Source organism: Panthera tigris, chromosome F2 (assembly GCF_018350195.1).
Source record: "Panthera tigris isolate Pti1 chromosome F2, P.tigris_Pti1_mat1.1, whole genome shotgun sequence".
Lineage (NCBI taxonomy): Eukaryota > Metazoa > Chordata > Mammalia > Carnivora > Felidae > Panthera > Panthera tigris.
In genome coordinates this window covers 44,968,769-44,992,676 of record NC_056676.1, presented here as the reverse complement: position 1 = coordinate 44,992,676, position 23,908 = coordinate 44,968,769, and the positions used below count along the sequence as shown (strand labels likewise).

At 35.4% G+C, this 23,908-nt stretch overlaps 1 protein-coding gene across 16 annotated transcripts in view; it reads right to left on the bottom strand.

Annotated features, from left to right (window-relative positions):
• The window catches only part of VPS13B (vacuolar protein sorting 13 homolog B), a 798,280-nt gene that overhangs the window by 556,938 nt on the left and 217,434 nt on the right, over positions 1-23,908 (bottom strand). For all 16 annotated transcript variants that reach the window (XM_042972776.1, XM_007073303.3, XM_042972777.1 and 13 more), the window contains exons 18-19: positions 3,998-4,132; positions 2,830-3,003 (exon numbers count right to left, since the gene is read on the bottom strand). In XM_042972776.1, coding sequence (XP_042828710.1) covers positions 2,830-3,003; positions 3,998-4,132 — 309 coding nt within the window. The remainder of the gene's footprint in view (positions 1-2,829; positions 3,004-3,997; positions 4,133-23,908) is intronic.

The following is a 23,908-nucleotide window of genomic DNA, read 5'->3' as shown; positions in this document are numbered from 1 at the left end:
AATCTTTTTTTAAGAAACACTGTAAAGTATTTTTATAATGAGTTTTACTAACACCATAAGATTTCTTTCAGTCCTTTTTTACCTAATTATGGTATTAATTAATATTAATACCTAATTCTGACTCTGTGTCATTCCCCTTAGGTGCTCCGACCTCAAAAACTAAAAGGTAAATGTAATCATCACTTACTTGTTCATTCATTCATTCATTAAATATCTATTGACAGCCAACTATATGCAACATATTGTTCTAGCCACTAGGAATACAGTAGTAATCAAAACAGACAAAAATTCATGCCTAAATAAAGCATAAATTCTAAGAGCAGGAAAAAAAATCAACAAGAGAAATCAGCAACATATATATTATGGTAAACTATGAAAAGTACTAAGAAAAAGTGAAGAGTACAAAAATAAGATGTGTATGTGCCAGTGTGTACCTGCACCTGTGTTTTTAAGAGAGACAAAATTTGCATACAAGGGCCATGAAAGTACTTGCTAAAAGGGTGACACTTAAGTAAATAAATTTTAAATGAAGAAATAATTTATTAACAATCCTTCAAGACTTTACTGAAGATTTGTCTACTCCTGAGTTATACATACACAGACACATCTCCATCTTCAATTTAAATCTTGTTACAGGAACAAAAAATTAATCAATACTATTTTAAAACTGGCTTTAAAAAATAAGTCTTCTCATTACCGTATCATAAATACCATTAATGTGGGTGGCAGTTCCAAGATGGGTGACAAATTTAAATTTAAAAATATCCTAACTTAACTATGTAAATAGTTTAAGTAAAAACACATTACACTTTAGGATTAAAACATACCCAAAAAAGTAATTTCAAAGCATCAAATACATAACCACATTAAAATTTTACACACAAAGCCAAAACATATCACTAAACATAATACTAATGTCGAAGATTAGGCAAAATCTCTTACAGCAAGAAAAAACATAAAACTTTACCCTAAAATATCATAGGTATAATTTTTTAAATCATAGTTTACTTTTAGGTCTAAATAAAAGGTTAGAAATGCAAATACATTTTTGTGACCCTAGAAATGTGTTTAAATTACAAAAAAAAAATAATATAAATATTGTCATGAGAAAGATCAGATTATAAGCTTAACTGATCAATTCTAACTGTGTATATGGCAAAACAAAAAACAAGAGGGTCCTCTCCAACTTAAGAATATGTGGTAGATTTAAATAAGCTTAGCCCCTTCTTAGACATCAAAATTCTAACTGAATGGTCCAGTCATTTTAATAACATTTTAATAATGTAATGATTTGAGAACAAAACCTATCAAAAACTACTATATGGATAATTATTTTAAAAAGTTCACCAAGCAGCATATTCAAGGAACATGATTAAATAGGCATTTTAAAAAGCATAATGTTTATTTAACCACCAATCCCTTTTCCCTAAAACAGAAGTAAATGACATAGGCTAAATCTGACCCACCCCTTGTTTGTGTGAATAAAGTTTTATTGAAATACATTCCTATCCACTCATTTACATTTTGTGTACAGCTATTATTATGCTATAACAACAGAAGTCAATAGCCAAAACAGTGACAATATAGCCCACAAAGCCTAAAATATTATTTGGTTCTTTATTAAAATGTTTATCAGTCCCTGCCTTAAAAGATAGGTCAAATCTTTTATCCATATGCACAGTCTTAGTTGGGGTTGGGCCTCATCCTCACATTTTTCCTTTGCGTTCCATACCAACTTTCACCAGGCTGAAACTTCTTTTTGAGGACTACTGTCTTCAGAAGTATGTGGACAGAGGATTCTCTGACTCACTGCTGAATACTAATTTGCAGTTTCTAATGTGCATGCCACTCAGCTGGAAATGCTACTGTAACAAAATTCATCTTTCAAATATTTTTCATGTCCTTGTGCACTGCTTCTAATATTTGCCTCCATATACTCTGTCTAGTTAGTTAATTACAAATCTTTTCATAGTTTCTCCTTTCAACTCAGGGCAGCAATGCTTAACATTTTCTGTAAGTTGTAATACTTGTTAAATATTAAGACAGTTCTCTTTGGCAGCTATTTGAAACCACTTCCTCACTAGCCATTTAATTTTTAATTGGCACCCCTTACCCTTTTAAGAAATCTGTATATAGCAATTTTATTTCTAAACTTTTTGACCACTTTGGCTTTACTAACCACATACTGACTAACCGAATTCATGGCTGATAATGGCCTCTACTTATCTTTTTTTAATCCTAGTCTTCATTAATCCTTCTGGTATCTCCTCTCAATAGAAGAGGCTTTGCTATATTCTGGGCTTGAATAAAATAAAATCAATTCTAGGCAAAATGTTACTAGAAAAAAAATATAACTCTAAGAAATAGTATATTGACCTCAGATTTTTTTTCTTGATTCCACTATCAACATCTCTTTCTTTCTGCAAAACTAGAGATAAGGCCCAAACCCCCAATTTTAATATGGCAAATGATGGGTCACAAAGTGATACTACCTCAAGGAAAAATATTTCCTTTCCAATGTTTTAAATTTTTTACTCTTTTCTACATATTACATGATATGGTATGTTTTAAAACTCAGTTGGATTTAATAGTTATGAATCCAAGATTGTTACAACCTACAAATGAAATTATTTCTCATATAAAATAAAACCATTATTGTTTACAAACACATCATTTATCAAAAATGATACAAAAACACTTAAGTTTCAAAGAGCACAACCGCAGAGAGTATCCCAACGAACACAAATTGGTTAAAAGAAAAGTCCTTTTTAAAAGCCTTACTGGAAAAGGAAATGCAAAATAAGTAAATAATGATAAATTTGTACTCACCAGAATTATGGCAGTAGTCCATATACTGTGGAACTTGGACTGTGAAGGCTATCAAATCTGGAGCTAAGAGAGATTCTGGCTTTCTACTCTCATTGAGCCATTTGCTACTATGAAGGTCTTTAGTGTCAGAAGGACCCTGAAGCAATGGAATCAACTTCTCTTTTCCACTGTCACCTGAGTAGAAACATTAATGAAAAAATTCTTATATAAAAACATAGGAGTAGGGGTACCTGGGTGGCTCGGTCAATTAAGCATCCAACTCTTGATTTTGGCTCAGGTCATGATCTCAGGGTTCCTGAGTCCAAGCCCCACATCGGGCTCTGACAGCACAGAACCTGCTTGGGATTCTCTCCCGCTCCCTTTGCCCCTCTCACGCTCACGCGCACACTCTCATGCTCTCTCTCTCTCTCTCTCTCTCAAACAAATAAACTTTAAAATATATACATAGGAGTAGCGTGAGGATGCTTGATCTTAAAATATACTATCATAATATAACATTTCAGTTATATTTGGTCATTTTATCTATACATTTATATTCTAAAAAGTAGGACTAATAAAGTTAAAAGCACTTTTAACTCTACACCAAGAAAGTCTTAATATTTAGCTAATGAATGGAGAACATTTCACATAAGACTATAAAAGGAAACAATTTGAACATACTGTATTCTAAATATCCAGCAAAATTTGTATCTCTTTTTAAACTTACCTAGAAATTTAGGTTGCACTAAAAAACTTAAATTACAAGTAGTTTATGGAAAATATGAAATAAAGTATTGGCAGGATGAAGAACATTACAACCTTAAACTGAAAAACAGTTGTGTTATCTGTTTATTATACTAACATTTTAATTTAATTTTAAGTGTCATATATATCTATACTTCCTATCCCCCCCCCCCAACAGTGTAAGAGTAAACTTTTAATTTTCTCCCTCCTAACCATTCTCCTAACTATGCAGGGGTTTTTTCCTTAAATAAAAATTAATTTATACAAATAAAAAAGTATCATCCTGGCACAATTAAAAAAAAATTTTTAAGTAAAAATAAAAATTTAAAACCTCTGATTCATAGGAACAATGAGCAAATTCTTGTTTCAGTAACGCTCCTTGTAAAATGCAAGGCCAATTCTCCTATACAGGCAATAAAGTTTTACACGGTCCAGCTGCACATACCTGGGGCTTTGGCACAAATTTTTATTGATCCCATGGTCCCAGAGGCACATTTGACCAATGATGTGCTGCAGTACTTCAATTCAACATTCTGGATTGAGCCCTCAAGAGTTGGCAGGGGATTCTTAGATTTCACACCTAATAAAAGAAAACTGCAAATGTACTAGCCGATTGAATTTAAATAATTTTTATACTCCTTCACCAAGGCATTTAAACTTAATTATACTTTAATTATCTGCCTCAGATGTTCTTACAGTATTTGTGTTAGGTTTCATAGTTTAGCATTTAGGAGGTGAAAGGATGCAATTTTAAAATAAATAGTCTGAACTCTCATAACTATACCTATGTAGGCAGCTTTTGATTAGTCAAGCTCAAGAAATACAAGTAAATATTTTAAACAAATATTTGCTTAAAAAACAGAAGAACTTTAAAATATCATATTTGGTTTTAAAATACAGAGTAAGAGACTTATTTGTGAAACAAATTTAACTTATAAATTGAATTTCATCTGGACAGAGACATTTCATTTAAACAGGAAACATTCTGAGTAAACAGGATCCTCAAACTATCTTGGTCAGGTAGAGTAAGAGAGACAAACAAGACAGCTGGAAATAGCTCCTGGGTTAAAATACAATAGCTTAAAAGCAAAACTGACATACCATGTCATATAAGAGAAATCAAAGGTATTCTGTATCAATTAACAAAAAAGTAGATATTAACATCTCTACTATGTGCTACTTGCCAAAGGATATTGAAGCACAGAAGAGAATAATTACCATGATATAAATGGTAGGGAAAACTTAATTCAAAAGGGAAAAACTCATTTTGGCCTAACGTCTAGGTGACAATTAAAAAGGCAGAGGAACCTTAAGAACTGACAATATTGCAAATCACTAAAATGATAATAATGACAAACCCTAATCGACTAACATTTACTGAGGACTTACTCTGTGTTATGCATGTTATCCTATTTAATCCTCACAACAGGCCTATAATAAAAATGTTTATTAACCTCATTTTCAGATTAAGATACATTGGACTGCAGGGGTTAAGTTTTGCTCAAAGTTCCCCACTAGTAAAAAAGGTTAGGTGTTTAATACAATTTGATCCCATCAGAGAAGACTTCACATTCATTTTGCCTATATTCATGAACATCCACCAACATAATTTCCCTTCTTTTCTACATTCCACATTTTGATCACTTACAAACTATCATTCATCTCTGAAACTCTTTTAAGCAGAACAATGTATGAACAATTAAGAAAACCATAAATTTTCTGTGATAGATATGTTAAATACAATTCTGAAAACTTTTATCTCAACTTAAGTATGTTCAAGAAGCCCCATAATCTTCCAAGTGTCTTCCTGAGATGTAGCCCAAGAATCTGCAGTTTAACTAGCACACTACACGATTTGCAAATTACGAAACATCATCTTAAACACCTTCTTACATACGAACCCTCACTTCAGAAGGACCTATTAATTTACTAAGTTCTATGTGGTTGTTATATAAATGTGTATTGATTGGTTGCTATTTTCCAATATTCACCACCTCGGATGTTTCCATTTCAAGTGATACCAATTAGCCCCAGAGCAGGACTCTAAAACGTTGTGTATTGATACAGTCTTCTATAATGTTATTACGTTTTTATCAGATTCTCAAAATCTATAACTCTAAAAGCTAAGGAAGTACCTCAGAAAATTAAATGATGCCAAAGTATTTATATAAACATCGTCTTAGTATTAACAACAGTAACAGCAGTACTAGTTTTCAGAGCACCTAACATTCACAGAACACTAAGTGTCAAACACTATGTCTACTTTATTATTTTATTTATCATCAAAACAAAACAAAACAAAATCCTGAGGTGACTATTACTCTTCCATCTTATCTATGGGAAAACCAAGACTCAGAGAAATAAGGGTTTTGCCAAGTTTCAAGTCAGAGAGTGACAAGGCCTAAATCACATTTCTCCTTGTAAGAAAGGAGGCTGAGCTACCCTACATATTTAACATCTATTGCAGTTGTGGGAAGTTATTAGTGGATAATTTACCCGGGTCTAATCATTACGGTAGATGAGAGGAATACAAAATGGAATGATATCCTCTTCTAGCCCTCAAGTGCCCACAGTGAGACTTTCATTCTATGCCAATTTTTCAAAACATATAAAGAACCTAGATAACGGTCAGCAGACAAGAGCTACTGAAAGATTCTCTCAAGGGTTGCTGATGGTGTTCAGAATGAAAAGAATTGAATTAATTCCTGGTAGATATAAAAGCAAAAGAATATGAATATGCCAAAATGGCTTTGTTTTTAAATTATTTTATATCACTGTTTCTTGTACAGTTTATAACATTTAGGACTTATCTTAAATCACAAATGGTACAGAAACCCACGGGGGAGGGGAAGGAAAAAAATTTAAAAAAGGGGTTAGAGTGGGAGAGAGCCAAAGCATAAGAGACTCTTAAAAACTGGGAACAAACTGAGGGTTGATGGGGGGTGGGAGGGAGGGGAGGGTAGGTGATGGGCATTGAAGAGGGCATCTTTTGGGATGAGCACTGGGTGTTATATGGAAACCAATTTGACAATAAATTTCATATATTAAAAAAAATCACAAATGGTAGGTCTTTTGTTGTTGTTGTTTTTAATGTTCATTAATTTATTTATTTAAGGAATCTCTATTCCCAACATGGGGCTCAAACTCGCCACCATACATCAAGGGTCACATGCACTTCTAGCTGAGCCAGCCAGGTGTCCTGACAAATGGTAGGTCTCTGTTAATATCCAATGCATACTTATATAGTACTCTTATCGGAAGAAGTTGCCTGGAACCTCTTCTGGTAAGAATCTTATATATATATTATCTTGTTTTAGACTATCACGAACTTAGTTTACATTTTTATGATCATTACATTTCTCAAATCTTTCAAAGCTTGTTTTAAAAACTACATCATTATGCATAATTTCTCAAGAAAATCTTTTTTATGAAATAATTTGTTTTAAATGCCATAAGTTCAGATTTAAAATAATAAATTACAGTCATATCTTGATGGGCTTCAACAATGAAGAAAAGCTACTAGAAAAAAATAATCTTGTTAATGAAAACCATGGACTTGGTGATTATGATATGTGAGTATATAGGTATATCCATTGTAACAAAAGTACCACTCTGGTGGGAGGTGCTGATATAGGGAGAGGCTGTTGTGCATGTGTGGGTCAGGACATACATGTGAACTAACTTCCCCTCACTTTTTCCATGAACCTGAAACTGTTCTTTTAAAAAAAAAAAAAAAAAAGGTGTGGGCTTTTTTTTTTTTTTAAGTTTATTTATTTAAGTAATCTCTACACCCAACATGGGGCTCGAACTTATGACCCTGATCAAGAGTCGTATGCTCAACTGACTGAGCCAGCCAGGCCCCCATCTAAAATAGAAGTCTTTTTTTTTTTTTAAGTAGGCTCCTGTCCACAGGGAACCCAATGTGTGGCTTGAATTCACAGCCCTAAGATAAAGACCTGAGCTGAGATCAAGAGTGCATACAACGGACTGAGCCATCTAGGTGCCCCAGAAAACTCTTAAAAAATAACCTTGGTTTCTTTCCACTCTACCTTCAAACCAAAATTTGTAAAATGCCCAAACGTAAGCACTAGGAAGGTGGAAAAGAACACAGAGCACATTCATTGTGTCCTACATGAATGATGCTTCCTGAAAGTGTAAAAAGGAATTCTCCCCATGGTGAAACTAAAAGAACAAAAGCTCTGAAACTAAAAAAGCATGGCTTTGGATAGAGGCAACATTAACTAAGTAGCAGAGTAATCACATAGCTAAAGGCGAGCCACTATTTACTATTGCTACATGTGGAGGCCAAAGTTTTGTAGTTACTGTTCAAGGTATTTAAATCAGAAATTACCTGAACTTTACACAGAACTTAATTTAGAGAAGAGCTGACATGAGTCAAGAGGACAATCACAAAGATAATGACAGTATCTAACATTTGAAATATTCCCTTCACAGAGCACTCTCGCATTCATTTACTCAAATGCTACAGTCATAGTCCACTAGAGGATGAGAAGAGGGAATCCCTAAGACACAGCAAGTGAAATATAATTTTACACTGTATACACTATCAATGAAAGAATCTAAAAATACTGAATTTTTATTAGAAGTTAATATAAAATAATGCACTGTTATTTCTTCTCCTTGTAGTACTTTTCTGGAAAATACCAACTTGTAACACATATTCTTAGTCCTGTGGTACACCATTAACACCAATTCTTTTTCCACCAACTTCTTGTCTGCCATAATTCTTCCATCCTCCCTGAGACCTTAACCCTCAGTACCAACTCTCCAAAGTTCAGTAATCAGCTCATGATCACTCTTGTAACTATTAAAAGATAAACTAATGAGAATGACCCACATATCTGTGTGTATACCTAAGTAAAAGTTTAAGGAGTCAAACCCCACATAAATTTAACTATATTGCCTCTATTAACCACCACTAAAAAACTGTTAAATTTTTTTAGAGCCTTAAACCCACAAATAAATAAAAATGAAAAAACAGTAACTGAATAAGCAAGAGCTTATTCAAAGAGGCAAGAGCTATCATCAAAATTTTGAAAGATGAGTATCTGATGAACAAGTAGCAACAAGATGTGACTTTGTTCCATTACCCATGGCACTTTTTTCTATTCTACTAAGAAACAACTTCATCTGTAGTAACCCCTGAAAAATTAAAAATTAAAGAAACCAGGCAATTCAGAGGGAAGGAATGCAAATGAGGCTAAAAGATGAGCGGCTGAAAGTCCATCTAATAGCCACAGATCCTTTCCCCTAAACAATACAGTCATGCAACTACCCCACACTCATCCTGGCAAGACTAACAGTTCACTATGGAGAGGTTAAACCAAAAGGACTTTGGACTATGGAATATATAACCAAAGAAAAGGGTGCATGTTAAAAAGAGGAAATTGTCTAAAAATCTATATATAGTATATATACTGGATGATGAGATCTTTTTTTTCTTTACTCTCTAAGAACTCTGAGTGACAGACTTATAACCTTCAGGAAGGAAATGGAAGGATTTCTCTCAGTGGAAACTGGCCAGTCCAAGAAAAAAGGAGATTATACTCGTAGCTGATTATTCCCCAACAAAAAATAAGTAGCATCCAATCCCCCTACAATGACACCAGCATCAACAAGCTCCAACCTCACACACAGATTTAGTAATTTATTCTAAATATAAAGGATTATCAGATATGTGGAAATCACTATAAGAGGTAGAGATTTTAAAAAACAAATAGAAAGCTGGGGTAAACCAACAAAGCCAAAAACAAAACTCTTAGTAATAATAATAATTACCATCCTCAGAGAGAATACAGAAGATACAACAAAAATAAGATGTTTCATTAAAATTTTCAAAGAAAAAAACAGCCCTTAGAAATTAAAAATATGATGTTAATTCTCCTTAAATAGAAAAACTGGAAAAAAAGAGAGTTGGAGAAATTTACAGTATAATAAAACAAAAAATCCCAAGAGATTGAAAATGGGACAGAAATGACAATAAAATGAAAGGATCATCACAAACAAGCAAATATCTAAAAATCAAAAGTTGCAAAAAGACTACTGAACAAAATGGAGAAAATAATCAAAAAAATAATTCTAGATTTGCCCAACCGGTAGAACAAAAGTGTCAACTTACAAAGGTATACCATAAATCCATCACAACAAATGAAAAAGCATACCCAGAGAAGCCCACCACCTGTAGAGAAGTTCCTAAAAGCTCTGAGGTAAAAAAGCAAATGAATAAAAATAGAAACAGATGACATACAAATATACAACATATAATCAGAATGGCATCAAACTTCTCAAGAGCAATAGTAGAAAACAAGGAGACAATAAAGCAATGCTTTTAAAATTCTGTAGAAAATTATTCCCAACCTGCAAGTCTACAGACAGCCAAACTATCAATCACACATGAAAGCAGAAGAAAGATTCATCAGACATACCAGATCTGAAAAACAGCTTACTTTGTCTGCTGGAAAGATAACTATGAAATTGTGCTCCACCAAAAACAGGGAGTAAATTAGGAGAGAATCACATATGTGAGCAAAGAAACAGGGGATCTAACATAAGAGAAAAGAGAATTCCCAGGACAATGATAAAAGGCAACTTCAAGATAGCTCTCTAGATTAGAAACAAATAGAAATTGAAATAAGAAAAAAAGTACACTAAAAGAATAATGAGTACACCATCAACTGATGAATGGATAAAGAAGACGTGGTTCATAGATACAATGGAATACTACTTGGCAATGAGAAAGAATGAAATCATGCCATTTGCAACAACGTGGATGGAAATGGAATGTATTATGCTGAGTGAAGTCAGTCAGTCAGAGAAAGACAAATATCAGGTGTTTTCACTCATACGTGGATCTTGAGAAACTTAACAGAAGACCAGGGGGAAAGGGAAGGAGAAAAAATAGTTACAGAGAGGGAGAGAGGCAAACCATAACAGACTCTTAAATACAGAGAACAAACTGAGGGTGGATGGGGGGGAGGGGAAAATGGGTGATGGGCATTGAGGAAGGTACTTGTTGGGATGAGCACTGGGTGTTGTATGTAAGTGATGAACCACAGGAATTTACCCCAAAACCAAGAGCACACTTTACACACAGTTTGTTAGCCAATTTGACAGTAAGTTGTACTAAAAAAAGAAAAAAAGAAAAAATTCCATTTTTATTCATCAAAAAAAAATTAAAACTAAGGTATCTGAACTACTGAGAGAAGACAAGCTTCTGTAAGAGTTTTGGGGAATTAATAATAAATACATAGAACACTAACCAAATTTTAATAGGGCAGTTATTAACTCCAAGAATAAAAGTTGCACACGTAAAAATTATTTACTGGTAGTATACATTACAATTCATCCATATACAGTCATAATATGTTAACAATGAATCTAAATTTAAGCAAAAAATATCTAATAATTGGATTATTTAGGAGAAAAAAAAAAGCCTAAAGAGAGAGACAGCCAGTGAGTGTCAGCCCTAAAAGCTAAAGCCTCTTTGGTAAGCACAATAATGCCACCCCACTACCCCCTACTTACCCTCTCCAAAGACGTCCACATCCTAAACCCAAGATTTGTGAATACTGTATGTTACCTTACACGGCAAAGGAGAATTAAGGTTGCAGATGGAATTAAGTTTGCTAATCAGCTGATCTGAAATAGTGAAATTATCCATTATCCTGGTGGACACAATATAATCACCAAAATCCTTAAAAATGAAAGGAAGGGGCAAAAGAGGAGAATCAGAGAAAGACATATAATACCAGAGGCACTGTTACAGTGATGTTGCTGGCTTTGAAGATGAGGGATGAAGGTCACAGACCAATGAATACAGGTGACCTTCAAAAGGTGGAAAAAGGAAACAAATTATGAGAAGCTTGCAATAGGAACACAGCCAAGCTGACACCTTGATTTTAGTATGAGACTTATTTCAGACTTTTTAAAAAAAAATTTTTTTAATGTTTATTTTTGAGAGAGAGGGACAGCAAGCGAGTAGGAGAGGGGAAGAGAGAGAATTCCAAGCTCCACACTGCCAGCTCAGAGTCCGTCACCGGGCTCAAACCCACAAACCACAAGATCATGACCTGAGCAGAAACCAAGAGCCAACACTTAACCGACTGAGCCATCCAGGCACCCCTCATTTCATACTTTTTAATTTTTTTAGTGTTTATTTATTTTTGAGAGAGAGAGAGTGAGTGAGTGAGTGTGCACGAGGGGGATAGGGGCAGAGAGAGAGGGAGACACAGAATGGGAAGCAGGCTCCAGTCTCTGAGCTGTCAGCACAGAGCCTGACACAGGGCTTGAACTCACAAACCATGAAATCATGACCTGAGCTGAAGTAGGACCCTTAACCGACTGAGCCACCCACATGCCCCTCGTTTCAGACTGTTAAACTACAGAACTGTAAAGGAAATAAATTTATGTTGTTTTAAGACACTAAGTTTGTGGTAGTAGAATGTACGTAGGGGCACTTGGGTGGTTTGGGTGGCTCGGTTGAGCATCCAACTCTTGATTTGGGGCTCAGGTCATGATTCCAAGGTTGTGGGATGGAGTCCCGCATCAGACTCTATGACAAGAGTATAGCTTGCTTAAGACTCTGTCTCTTCCTCTCTCCCGCTGCCTCTCTACCCACTACCTCTCGCTCTCAAAAAAAAAAAAAAAAAGTTTAGAATTAATGTAGATTATATCTACACATGGAAGGTAAGAAATCTGTGATGTAAGCATTTTATTTAGAAATTTAGAGGTAGGGGCGCCTGGGTGTCTCAGTCGGTTAAGCATCCGATTTCGGCTCAGGACATGATCTTGCATTCTGTGGGTTCAAGCCCCGCGTCAGGCTCTGTGCTGACAGCTCAGAGCCTGGAGCCTGCTTCTGATGCTGTGTCTCCCTCTCTCTCTGTCCTCCCCCTGTTTGTGCTCTGTCTGTCTCTCTCTCAAAAATAAATGTTTAAAATAAATTTAAAAAAAAAAGAAATTTAGAGGTAAATACTTAAGAATAAGTTGAAGAACACTGCCTCTATAAAAAAGCAGTGAAGATGAAAGGGGCCCATAGGACTGTAATTTTTGTTAGAAGCCATATACAACTCTAATTTAATAAAATAAACCAAAATATCACTCAGGACACTCAAGCAGCCATGACACATGCTAGATACACAAAAATAATAACAGGAGAGTAAACCAATAAAGTCTTCTGAAAGAGGGAAGAGATAAATTCTTTTAAAATACACATTGAAGGGACAGCCATTTTAGCAGAGCTATTAAAAAACATTACACAGGGGCGCCTGGGTGGCTCAGCTGGTTAAGCGTCCAACTCTTGACTTCAGCTCAGGTCATGATCTCATGGCTCCTGAGTTCGAGTCCCACGTTGGGCTCTGTGCTTACAGTGTGGAGCCTGCTTGGGATTCTCTCTCTACCCTTCCCCACTTCTCAAAATAAATAAACTTAAAAAATTACATAAAATAAAGTAGGAAAGAGCTTCCAAATAGTTGATTTATAGTGAAAGGTAAGCATTTATCTTTTCAGGGGAAGAATAAAGGAAGAAAGTGAAACGAAAGACTGATCACATGAGAAGATAGGAGAAGTCTGAACAGGAGTGGCCTGGTAGGCAAGGACAAGTAAGATAGAACTAACCAGCTTTCTTGGTACATCTAAGACTCAGTAGGTGATAAAGACTGCAAATGGCTCCCAGTTATAAGCAAATAGGAGAGAGCAAACTTTAAAAGATAGCGATTATTGGGGCGCCTGGGTGGCTCAGTCGGTTAAGCGTCCGACTTCGGCTTAGGTCACGATCTCGCGGTATGTGAGTTCGAGCCCCGGGTCGGGTTCTGTGCTGACTGCTCAGAGCCTGGAGCCTGTTTCAGATTCTGTGTCTCCCTCTCTCTCTGGCCCTCCCCCGTTCATGCTCTGTCTCTCTCTGTCTCAGAAATGAATAAATGTTAAAAAAAAAAAAAAAAAAAAAAAAAAAGCGATTATTTTGTTATTGTTGTTGAGGATGATGATTTTGTTGCTTCTACATGGAAAAGCAAATAAAGTGACATTCCAGAGCTGGGTGAAGCCAAATTATCTGTGTAAAAGTCATTTAATATTTTCAACAGAATATAAAATAAAACCACTGAACCACACCCAATTAAATAGCAAGAAATAAAAAGTAATCTCATAAGTGTAGTGCCCAGTGATAATGAGGTGACAGAAGTGAACTTTAAATATTAACAAGGAACAAGTCACGAAGTCCTCCACAGCAAAAACTTTTCATTGTTCCATCCTCACTTGCATCTCAGCAATCCCTCCCTGTCCACATTGCTATAAATACCAGCAAAAAAGAAAATCAACAAGCATTTACGGACCAACATGTATCTACACATCAGCTTCTCTTTTTTTTTTAACATCAACAATGGCAATATACATTTGACAAGACTCAGTTTCATACTGAAAGGATGAAAGAGACGCCTTAATTTAAAACAATAAACTTTCATCACTAAGTTTATGACTTAATTCTTAACATAAAGATTAACAAAATTAAATTTTATTCTAGCTTTAAAACTAGGAACCAGAGTCTCACTCCTACATATCGTTGTCATACTAAATGCATACATTCTTGGAAAACTAATCTGCGTTATTAAGAATTAACCTGCTCCTCCTCCTCTTCAAGCTTACATACTTAACGCTGATTGTCCTATTGTGTCATAACTGCAGGTGTGGGAATATGACATTTCTGTGTATGAAAAACTAGAAGAAAAAACCTTGTTATTTGAAAGGGGGTGGAACCCAAGTACTGAAGAACTTCCAACTTCTGAATATAGTCTGACAAGAAGATTCAGTAACTCATTTTGATAGGAAAGAGGGTCACTAAATTGTATGTGCCTAGTAGAACAGAATTTCAGATAGCACAGTGCCTCAAATAGAATAGTTGTTCAAAAACAAGTAATTTACTTTATCCTTGACATCTTCATTACCAAATAAAGGAAACTAAAATATTAACATTAACGTTGGCAGATAATGTCGTTAATTTCTTCTCCCTTGGGTTGCTTTTAAATATTTGTCTTTAGCACAGTGGGATTTCACCACAATGTATCCACCTGAAGATTTATTTTTCCTGTTCAGGAGTTCTGATTCTTAAAACTGAAGATTCACATCTTATATCAATTTTGGGGGTTAAAAACTCTAAATATTCGCCTCTCTCCTAGTCTCTCTTCCAGAGGATCTTATTAGATACATATAGAATCACCTCATGCTAGTGTCTGGATTTATTTACCTGTATCTCACATTTTCATCTCTCTTCTCAGCGCTACACTCTGCATAATTTCTTTGTATCCACCTTCAAGTTCATTAATAGTGTCTTCGGCTGTTTCTAATCTATTTATTCCATTCAGTGACTTCTAACTACAAAGATTATATTTTTCTTTTTGAAATTCTTTAGTTTTTATGGACTACATCTGTGCTTCTTTCATATTTTCAAATTCATCTTGTGCTTCTATAATAATTTTAAATATTGCCATTTTATACTGTCTCTAACAATTACATTGTCTGAAAATTCTAGGAATCTAAATTGGTCATCAGAGATCTCTGCTAAATCTTGCTCTTGATGGATTACTTTCTGGATTCTTAGTATACATTTCACAAGGCTTTCTTCTTCAAATACATTGCCGTAATTGAAGGTGTATGCCAGAGCAAATATCTGCTCACTACTAGATATCCAGAGATGTAAACACTCCAACCAGGAGCACATTTTAAGTTAACTTACTGTCTTGGTGGTTGGTTCCTAGACTAGGCAAGGAACTAAAATCTGAGTGATGACAGGACTATGGTTACAAATTCTCAGGGAAAGCACCCTGCCTCTTCCCCATCAAGGCCAAAACAAAGAAATTTCTTTGTTAAATCAAGAGTAGGGCATAGTTTTGAAAGAGTCTACCTTTCTACTCAGAAGTTACAAGCTTAGGGAAATACAACGTCACTTCCCAATTCTTCCCTTCTTGTCTCCACCCCCTTTCAGGCTAACTAGTATGTCATGCTGCCAAGCACAGAAGTCATGTCATGATATACTACGTGTTTCCAAAGTAAATAAATGTAGCTTAAAAAGGCATTTTTTCCATAAGATGTCATTCATGACAGAGGAGGAAGCAACAATTACCTTTTAGGTTAAACAGAGGGTATACAGAAATACTAAACACATTAGGAGCCCTGAAATTAACTATATTGTTTCAGTTTCCTTATCTGTAAAGTGGGTATAAATCTATAAAGTGGGGATAAAGCAATGTTACAGAATAATCATAAGCACTGAAATGATAAATGGACAGTGGATAACGCAGCATTAGGCATATAAGCATTCAATAATTATTAGCTAGCATATTTTCATAACTATTACACACAACACTAGCTTGGACTGCAGAATTTCAGCTTACATACATTAGGGAATAATAAGGGAGTTTACTGAAAGATACACTAATTACTAAACCTTTATTCTAGTGTAAATTGTGCCATCAAATAGCTCTGTAATTTGATTTAAAACCTCTGTGGCTTAGTTTCTTCATTACAAAAAAAGTGAGTGGCTGGATTTGACTCTAAGATTTTTTTTTTTTTTTTTTAAGCTCTAAACGCCAGTGATTACCTCCACTGGAAGGAGATTAAACACTACATGATGGGATATAGAAAAGTGTCCTCTGAAGAAAGCAATATTCTCATATGCGGTCACTATTTTTTTTCAAAAGGTAAAGAAAACTTTAACTAAATGAAGCAGTTACCATATTTTTGTACATGTAGTAGAAAAAATACAGACAAGATAAAGTCAGCTAATGACATTAGGGAAAGATGAAAAAAATGTGAAGGAATAACTATAAATATGTTTCAAACTGATACTGCAAGGATAAATCCAGCAACCTTTTATATTTCCCCTAGCTTCTAGAACTAAAATACCTGGTGAAGAAGGCTAATTATTTCTTTGTGATACAAGTAACAAAGTGATGCATTAGAGTGGTTTTTCTATATGTAAAAGTCTTGATTGAAATAATAATGCCCAATTGCTACTTATGACCATTTAGTATTATACACATATAGGAACTTTAGAAAAATAACACTTAGGAGCCTGCTTCTAAGATGAGGTAATTTTATGACACACATGGGAAGAAACTATATGATATTAAATTCTCAGTAATAACCACTGGTAGAAATATCCAAAGCAAGACTACTATGCAAAAGTCATATCATAATATACTCCATATTCTGACAGTAAAAGTGAGGAAGAAGGAAAAGGAGCTATCACTCTTGGTCACTAAATTAAGAAAAAACCAAAGCAACTATGCAGCCATTAAAGCAAAAATGAAATGAGATCATTTCATTCATTCATTTTCATTCATCAAAAATACCATGCAGAAGGGGCACTTGGATGGCTCAGTTAGTTAAGTGGCCAACTCTTGATTTCCGCTCAGGTCATGATCTCATGGCTTGTGAGATCCAGCGCAGGGGTGGGGAAGGAGACAAGCTAAGCATGGAGCCTGCTTGGAATTCATTCTCTCACCATCTCCCCCCCCGCCTCCCTCTCTCTCTCTCTCTCTCTCTCTCTCTCTCCCTTCCTCTCTCTCTCTCTCCCTTCCTCTCTCTCTCTCTCTCTCTCTCTCTCCCTTCCTCTCTCTCTGCCCCTCTCCCTGGCTCAGGCGCTCTTTCTCTCAGATAGATAGGTAGGTCAGGTGGTCGATCGATCAATCAATCAATAGATAAAACCACATAAGAAGCCCAGAGTCCACTTGAAAATACTTTATTATAAATACAAGAGGGAAATTGTGGCAAGGATTTTTTTAAACATGCATGAGGATGTTAAATGGCTGGCAAAGTAAAAGAGGTCATAATAAAGAGCAAAACTTTTTTAAATTAATTGTGTGTGTGTGTGTGTGTGTGTGTGTGTGTGTGTGTGTGTGTAAAAGGATTTGGGAAAGGGCACAGCAGAATAAAATTTAATACAGCATTCACTCACTCTGTGAAGGATAAGATCATTCTTCTCTCCTTAGTTTAATTCATATTCCGCCATAAGGCACTCTCAATTCTACCACAAGGTAAAACTGCTAAGCTAATTACCTCACCACTATGAAACTTTGACCCTGACAAGCTATTCTTTTACTGTAAGGAGTGACTGCATGCAGCCAAGATCCAGTCTTGCTACTTCAATCACTGACCTCCAATCCTTGATAAAATCAAAGGTCTACTGCATCCAACTCCAGAGCATGTCTCACTGTAAAAGGCGGTCATCCTGGCTTAAGAATGCAAGTTTTCTCTGCACCTAAGCATGATCACCTACTTATGGTCTCTCATGCACACACTAATTTTGACTTACATATCTCATTCATTCATTTACTTAACTCATTAAGTTTTCACTATGGACTACTATACACCAACCACAGTCTGGAGTTACAAGGGCAGATGAGACCATTTTAGAATCTTGTCTCGTGAAATCCACAATCTAGTGAGAAAAGTACTATTGGTCATTAACCAGTAACTACACAAGTATGTACCTACTTCATATTGTACAAATGCCAAAAATGGAAATGCCAAAAAAAGAGCTACCCAAAGTTTCACACTTCTGGAATGCCGTCTCTGCCTGGATACAATGTCACAACAAGGATAGCCAACAGATGGATGGTGTGGACACCGTTCATTCAAAAGGCACATACCTCCAAGTATCATTTTCATAAAGATATTAACAATAATAAGTAAGATCACTCACTCCTTAACTACAGGTGTACTTTTTTTCTACTACACTTTATTGTGTTTCACAGACAATGTGTTTTTTATAAATTTAATGTTTATGGCAACCCTGTGTCAAGCGTCTATCAGTGCCACTTTTCCAACAACCTTTGCTCACTTCATGTCTCTGTCACATTTTGGTAATTCTCACAATATTTAAAACGCTTTCATTATTATCATATTTGTTATGGTGATCTCTGACCAGGGTTCTTTGATGTTACCAGTGTAATGTTGTGGAGGACCAAGAACCATAGCCATATCAGACAGTTAATACATGTTGTGTGCATTCCAACTATTCTACCAACCAGCCATTCCCCATCTCTCCCCTCTCTTCTTGGGCCTCCCTGATCCTTGAGACACAACAATCTTGAAATTAGGCCAATTAATAACCTACAATGTCCTCTAGGTGTTCAAGTGAGTCACATGTCTCTCACTTTAAATCAAAAGTTAGAAGTGATTAAGCTTAGCAAGGAAGGCATGTCAAAAGCCAAAGATAGGCCAAAAGCTAAGCCTCTTGTGCCAAACAATTAGCCAAGTTGTGAATGCAAAGGAAATGTTCTTGAAGGAAATAAAAAGTGCTACCCCAGTGAACACACAAATGATACAACCTTACTGCTGATATGGTTTACATAGAAGACCAAAGCAGCCACAGCGTTCCCGTAAGCGAAAGCCTAATCCAGAGCAAGGCACGAACTCTCTTCAATTCTTTGAAGGCAAGGGAAGTGAGGAAGCTGCAGAAGAAAAGTCTGAAGCTAGCAGAGGTTGCTTCATGAGGTTTAAGGAAAGAAGCAATCTCCATAACAGAAGTGCCAGGTCAAGCAGGAAGTGCTGCTGTAGAAACTGCATCAAGTTATACAGAAGATCCAGCTAAATAGTTAATGAAGGTAGCTCCCCTAAACAATGTAAACAAAACAGCCTTTATTGGAAGAAGATGCCATGTGGGGATTTGATAGCTGTAACAGAGAAGTGAATGCCTGGCTTTAACCCTTCAAAGGACAAGCTGTTTTGTTAGTGGCTAATGCAACTGGTGACTTTAAATTGAAGTCAATGTTCACTTATCATTCTGAAAATTCTAAGGCCTTTAAGAATTATGATAAATCTAGTTAGCCTGTGCTCTAGTAAATGAATAGTAAAGCCTAGATGACAGCCTATCTGTTTACAACATGGTTTACTGGATATTTTAAGCCCACTGTTGAGACCCACTACTCAAGAAAATAAATTATTTCAAAACACTGCTGCTCAATGACAATGTACAAAGTTACCCAAGAGCTCTGATGGAGATGCACAACAAGATTGTTTTTTTCAAACCAGATAACACAACACCAGTTCTGCAGCCATGGATCAATGAATCATTTCAACTTTCAAGTCTTATTATTTAAGAAATACTTTTCATAAGGCTACAGCTGCCACAGAGTATGATTCCCCTGATGGATCTGGGTAAAATAAATTGAAAACCCTCTAGAAAAATTCACTCTTCTAATAAATAAAAACATTTTAAAATATTTTTTCAAAAAAAGGAAGATTCTCTATTCTAGATACCATTAAGCATCTCATCATCATTCATGGGAGGGGTCAAAATATCAACTTTAACAAGAGTTTGAAAGAAGTTGATTCCAACCCTCATGGTTGACGTTGAGAAGTTCAAGACTTCAGGGAGGAAGTAATGGCAGGTATGGTAGAAATAGCAAGAAGAACTAGAAGTGGAGTCTAAAGATGTGACTGAATTGCTGCAATCTCATGGTACAACTTTAATGGATGAGGAGTTGCTTCTTATGGATGAGGCAAAAAAGTGGATTCTTAAGATGGAGTATAGTCCTGGTGAAGATGTAAAGATTGTTGAAATGACAACAAAGGCATTAGAATATTACATAAACATTGATAAAGCAGCAACAATTTGAAAATAGTGACTCCAATTTTGAAAGAAGTTCTACTATGGGTAAAATGCTATCAAAGAGCATCACGTGCTACAGAAAAATTGTCCATGAAAGGAAGAATCAATAGATGTGGCAAACTTCACTGTTGTCTTATTTAGGAAATTGCCATAGCCACCCCAACCTTCAGCAACCACTACCCCGATCAGTTAGCAGCCACCAACATTGAGGCAAGTCTCTTCACCAGCAAAAAGATTACTAACTCACTGAAAGCTCAGATAATGGTCACCATTTTTTATCAATAAAGTACTCTTTAAGGTGTATATATATATACACATATATATATATACACACACACACATACACACACACACACACACACATATATACAAAAAATAATGCTATTGCCTACTTAATAGACTACAACATATTGTAAACATAACTTTTACATGCACTGGGAAACCAAAAAATTCACTTACTCGCTTTGTTCTGATGGTCTGGACTGAACCTGCAATTTCTCTGAGGTGTGTCTATACACAAAATGTGTGGGAAAATTTACTGTTATAAATGAAAGTCAAGATGGCCCTATTTGACAGTTGAACATGTTTCTATTTTGATTGCATAAATATTCACAGGGAGAAGCCAAAGACTTAACACAAACTTTTAAAAGTTCTTTGATAAATACACTAAAAGCTTAATGAATCACTCAAAAAAGCACTTACATATTTGAATGAATAAATGAATCCTTGAATCAGTGAATGATAAAGAATATGAAAGCAAATACATGTAGGAGGAAATACAAATAATAAGATATATGACAAAAGATCAATTTTGCTATAACTAAAGAAAAGTGAATTAAGCAAAAGTGAAGCATCATTTGTACCTGCAGTCTACAATATTTAATGTTGTTGAGGTTTTAGTAAAATAATCATTACCCTTCATTACCAATTGTTTAGGTATTCATGAAAAATGAATGTATGCAATAATACTATATGTTTTTAAGTTTATAACCCATTACCAAATTACTCAATCCTAGGAATTTATCCCAAAGAAATAACTAAAAAGAAAGGAGAAATGCTTATAGCAATATTAATTACATCAGCAAAAACCAAAAAATACTTAGATGCAACAGAAGAGAATTGTTAGGTACATTATGAAATGTCATTACCTCATTATTATAAAAAACCTATGTTATTTGATGTTTATGTAAAAGTATATTAAAAGTACTTGTTAAATCAAACAATAGAACATAAAATGATACATGCAGCACAGTTACAACTATGTGATAACCACAGATGCAATGATATTAGGAATTACATAGAAATTGTCATAAATGTAGAAAAATCAAATTTTATAAAACATATTCATATATTATCTAAAATTTACTTACTATGTTTGGAAACTTAAATAAAGTTCCAGACTAAAGACAAATAATGCTCTGTAATCACTGTAGATAAAATCAAGAGGCTACAACAAAAATACTCTACTAATTTGGTATATACATCCAAACCTGTAAGGGAAATCAAAGAGAACAGAGTATAATGTATACATTTACATGTATCAATAAGACTTTCCAATAAATAAACCAAATACACAAATAAAATGATGGAAGATGTCTGGACTCTAAAAATAGGTTTAAAAGATACATGCAAGGAGAGGAAGAATAGAAACAATAACGCAATCTACATATAAACTGAGTTCAAAATTATTCATGAATCAGTGCCAGCCACATCCCTAGAGAACAAATGTTTTTTACTACAGCCAAATTCAGAGTAAAATATCATGTCAGGTGTCTTGGGTATGGTTAAGCCAAAAAACAAAACAAAAACAGAAACAAAAACAAAACAAAACAAAAAAAGCATCAACAACATCAGACTACTCAAGGTCCCATTCACTATTCTTTTTTAAGTTCCTTTATTTATTTTGAGAGAAACAGAGACAGCATGAGTAGAGGAAGGGGAAGGGGGAGGGGGAGGGGGAGGGGGAGGGGGAGGGAAGAGAGAGAGAAGAGAGAAAGAATATGAATCCCAAGCAGGCTCCACCTTCAGCACAGAGCTCAATGCAGGGCTCAAACTCACGAAACCTTGAGGTCATGACCTGACCCGAAACCAAGAGTCAGATGCTTAAGGAACTGAGCCACCAGGCGCCCCACATTCATTCTTATTCTAACAAAAAAGTAACAATTAAGATTTAAGATACTTCTAAATTTGTTATAGAAATAAACAAGTTGCACTTCCAGGAAGACAGTGTAGACTTTTTTCACGTTAATTAGAACAAAAAAAAAACAATATTATGTATAGAAGGAAAAAAAAAAAGACTGAATGGCACAAAGAAAATGGCAGACCAGTTAGGGGCAACTCAGGACCCAAAAAAAGAGACAGTGGTGAGGTGTACAGGTTATGTTTTTCCCTAATATATCCCAGACTTGAGGGTGAAGAACCTAGCAACACAGAAATGCCAATAGAGACAAAAAACCTTCCAACAAAAGCCAGTTTTCCCTAGCCAAAGAATTGAAAGGGAGATCCCAGAATGACAGAAAATTTTTAGACAACAAATGTTCTACTCCAGCCAAACACCACAGCAAAAAACTTTAATCCCACAACCACCAACAGCAGGAAAGGTCAATGGGAAGCCTAGACCTTCAACATGTTCTAAAACAAGGAACCCCCAAACCCTCACTGGGTAGCATACAAAAAGCTTAACAGATAACCTGGACTTCCAATTCAGCCTGGCAATAAGGAGGCCCCCTTAACCTTCCAGCTGGGCAGATGTCAAGGAGGCCTAGTGGACAGTCAGAGGACTTTCACCAACCTCTAGCAATAATGAGCCATACCACCACCACCACCGCCACCACCGCCACCACCGTGTTAGCAGAGACCTCACAGATAACAGTAATGAGGCAACCCAACTATTCCAAGACTGAAAGGTACCAGTGGAGTTCTAAATGAGAGCCAAAATTCCCACCTTGGGCCAGAAGTTACAAGAACCACCTACCCCCTTGGATAGCAATGGAAGCCAAGTGGAATACCTGGACTTCCACGCCCACACAGCACTAATAAGGGCATATGTCCCTTTCCACTGCTGGAGAATTATCAGATGAAGTCAGATAAAATGTAAGTTTAAATAAAATCCAGAGTCTCAGAAACCAATATCCAAAATATCCAGGTTTCAATCAAAAATAACTTATACTGGGGTGCCTGGCTGGCTCAATGGGAAGAGCATGTAACTCTTGATCTCGGGGTCATGAATTTGAGCCCCATGATGAGTGTAGAGGTGAGTAAAAAAAATAAATAAAACTTTTAAAAAAAGAAAAGAACTTAAACCAAAAACCAAGATCCCAAATGAAAAAAGACAATTAATAGAGGCCACTGAGATCACAGAAATGTTAGATCTGACAAAAACTTTTAAGCAGTCATCTTTACAATGTTTCCCTAAGCAATTGTAAGTATACTTGAAATAAATGAAAATCGAAAGATTTAACAAAGAAATAGAAAACTATAGTAAGAGGAGAAGAGAAGAGAAGAGAAAGAAAATGACATAAAAAAGGAAACAAATAGATATTTTAGAAATGGAAAATATAATAACAGAATAAGGAATTTAGTGGATGAGTTCAATACCAAAATGAAAAAGACAAAGGAAAAAAATCACTAAATTGGAAGACAGAATAACAGAAATTACCTCATCTGAACTACAGAGACAATAGAAAAAATAGATGAACAAAATCTCAGGGACCTGTGGGACCATCACACAAA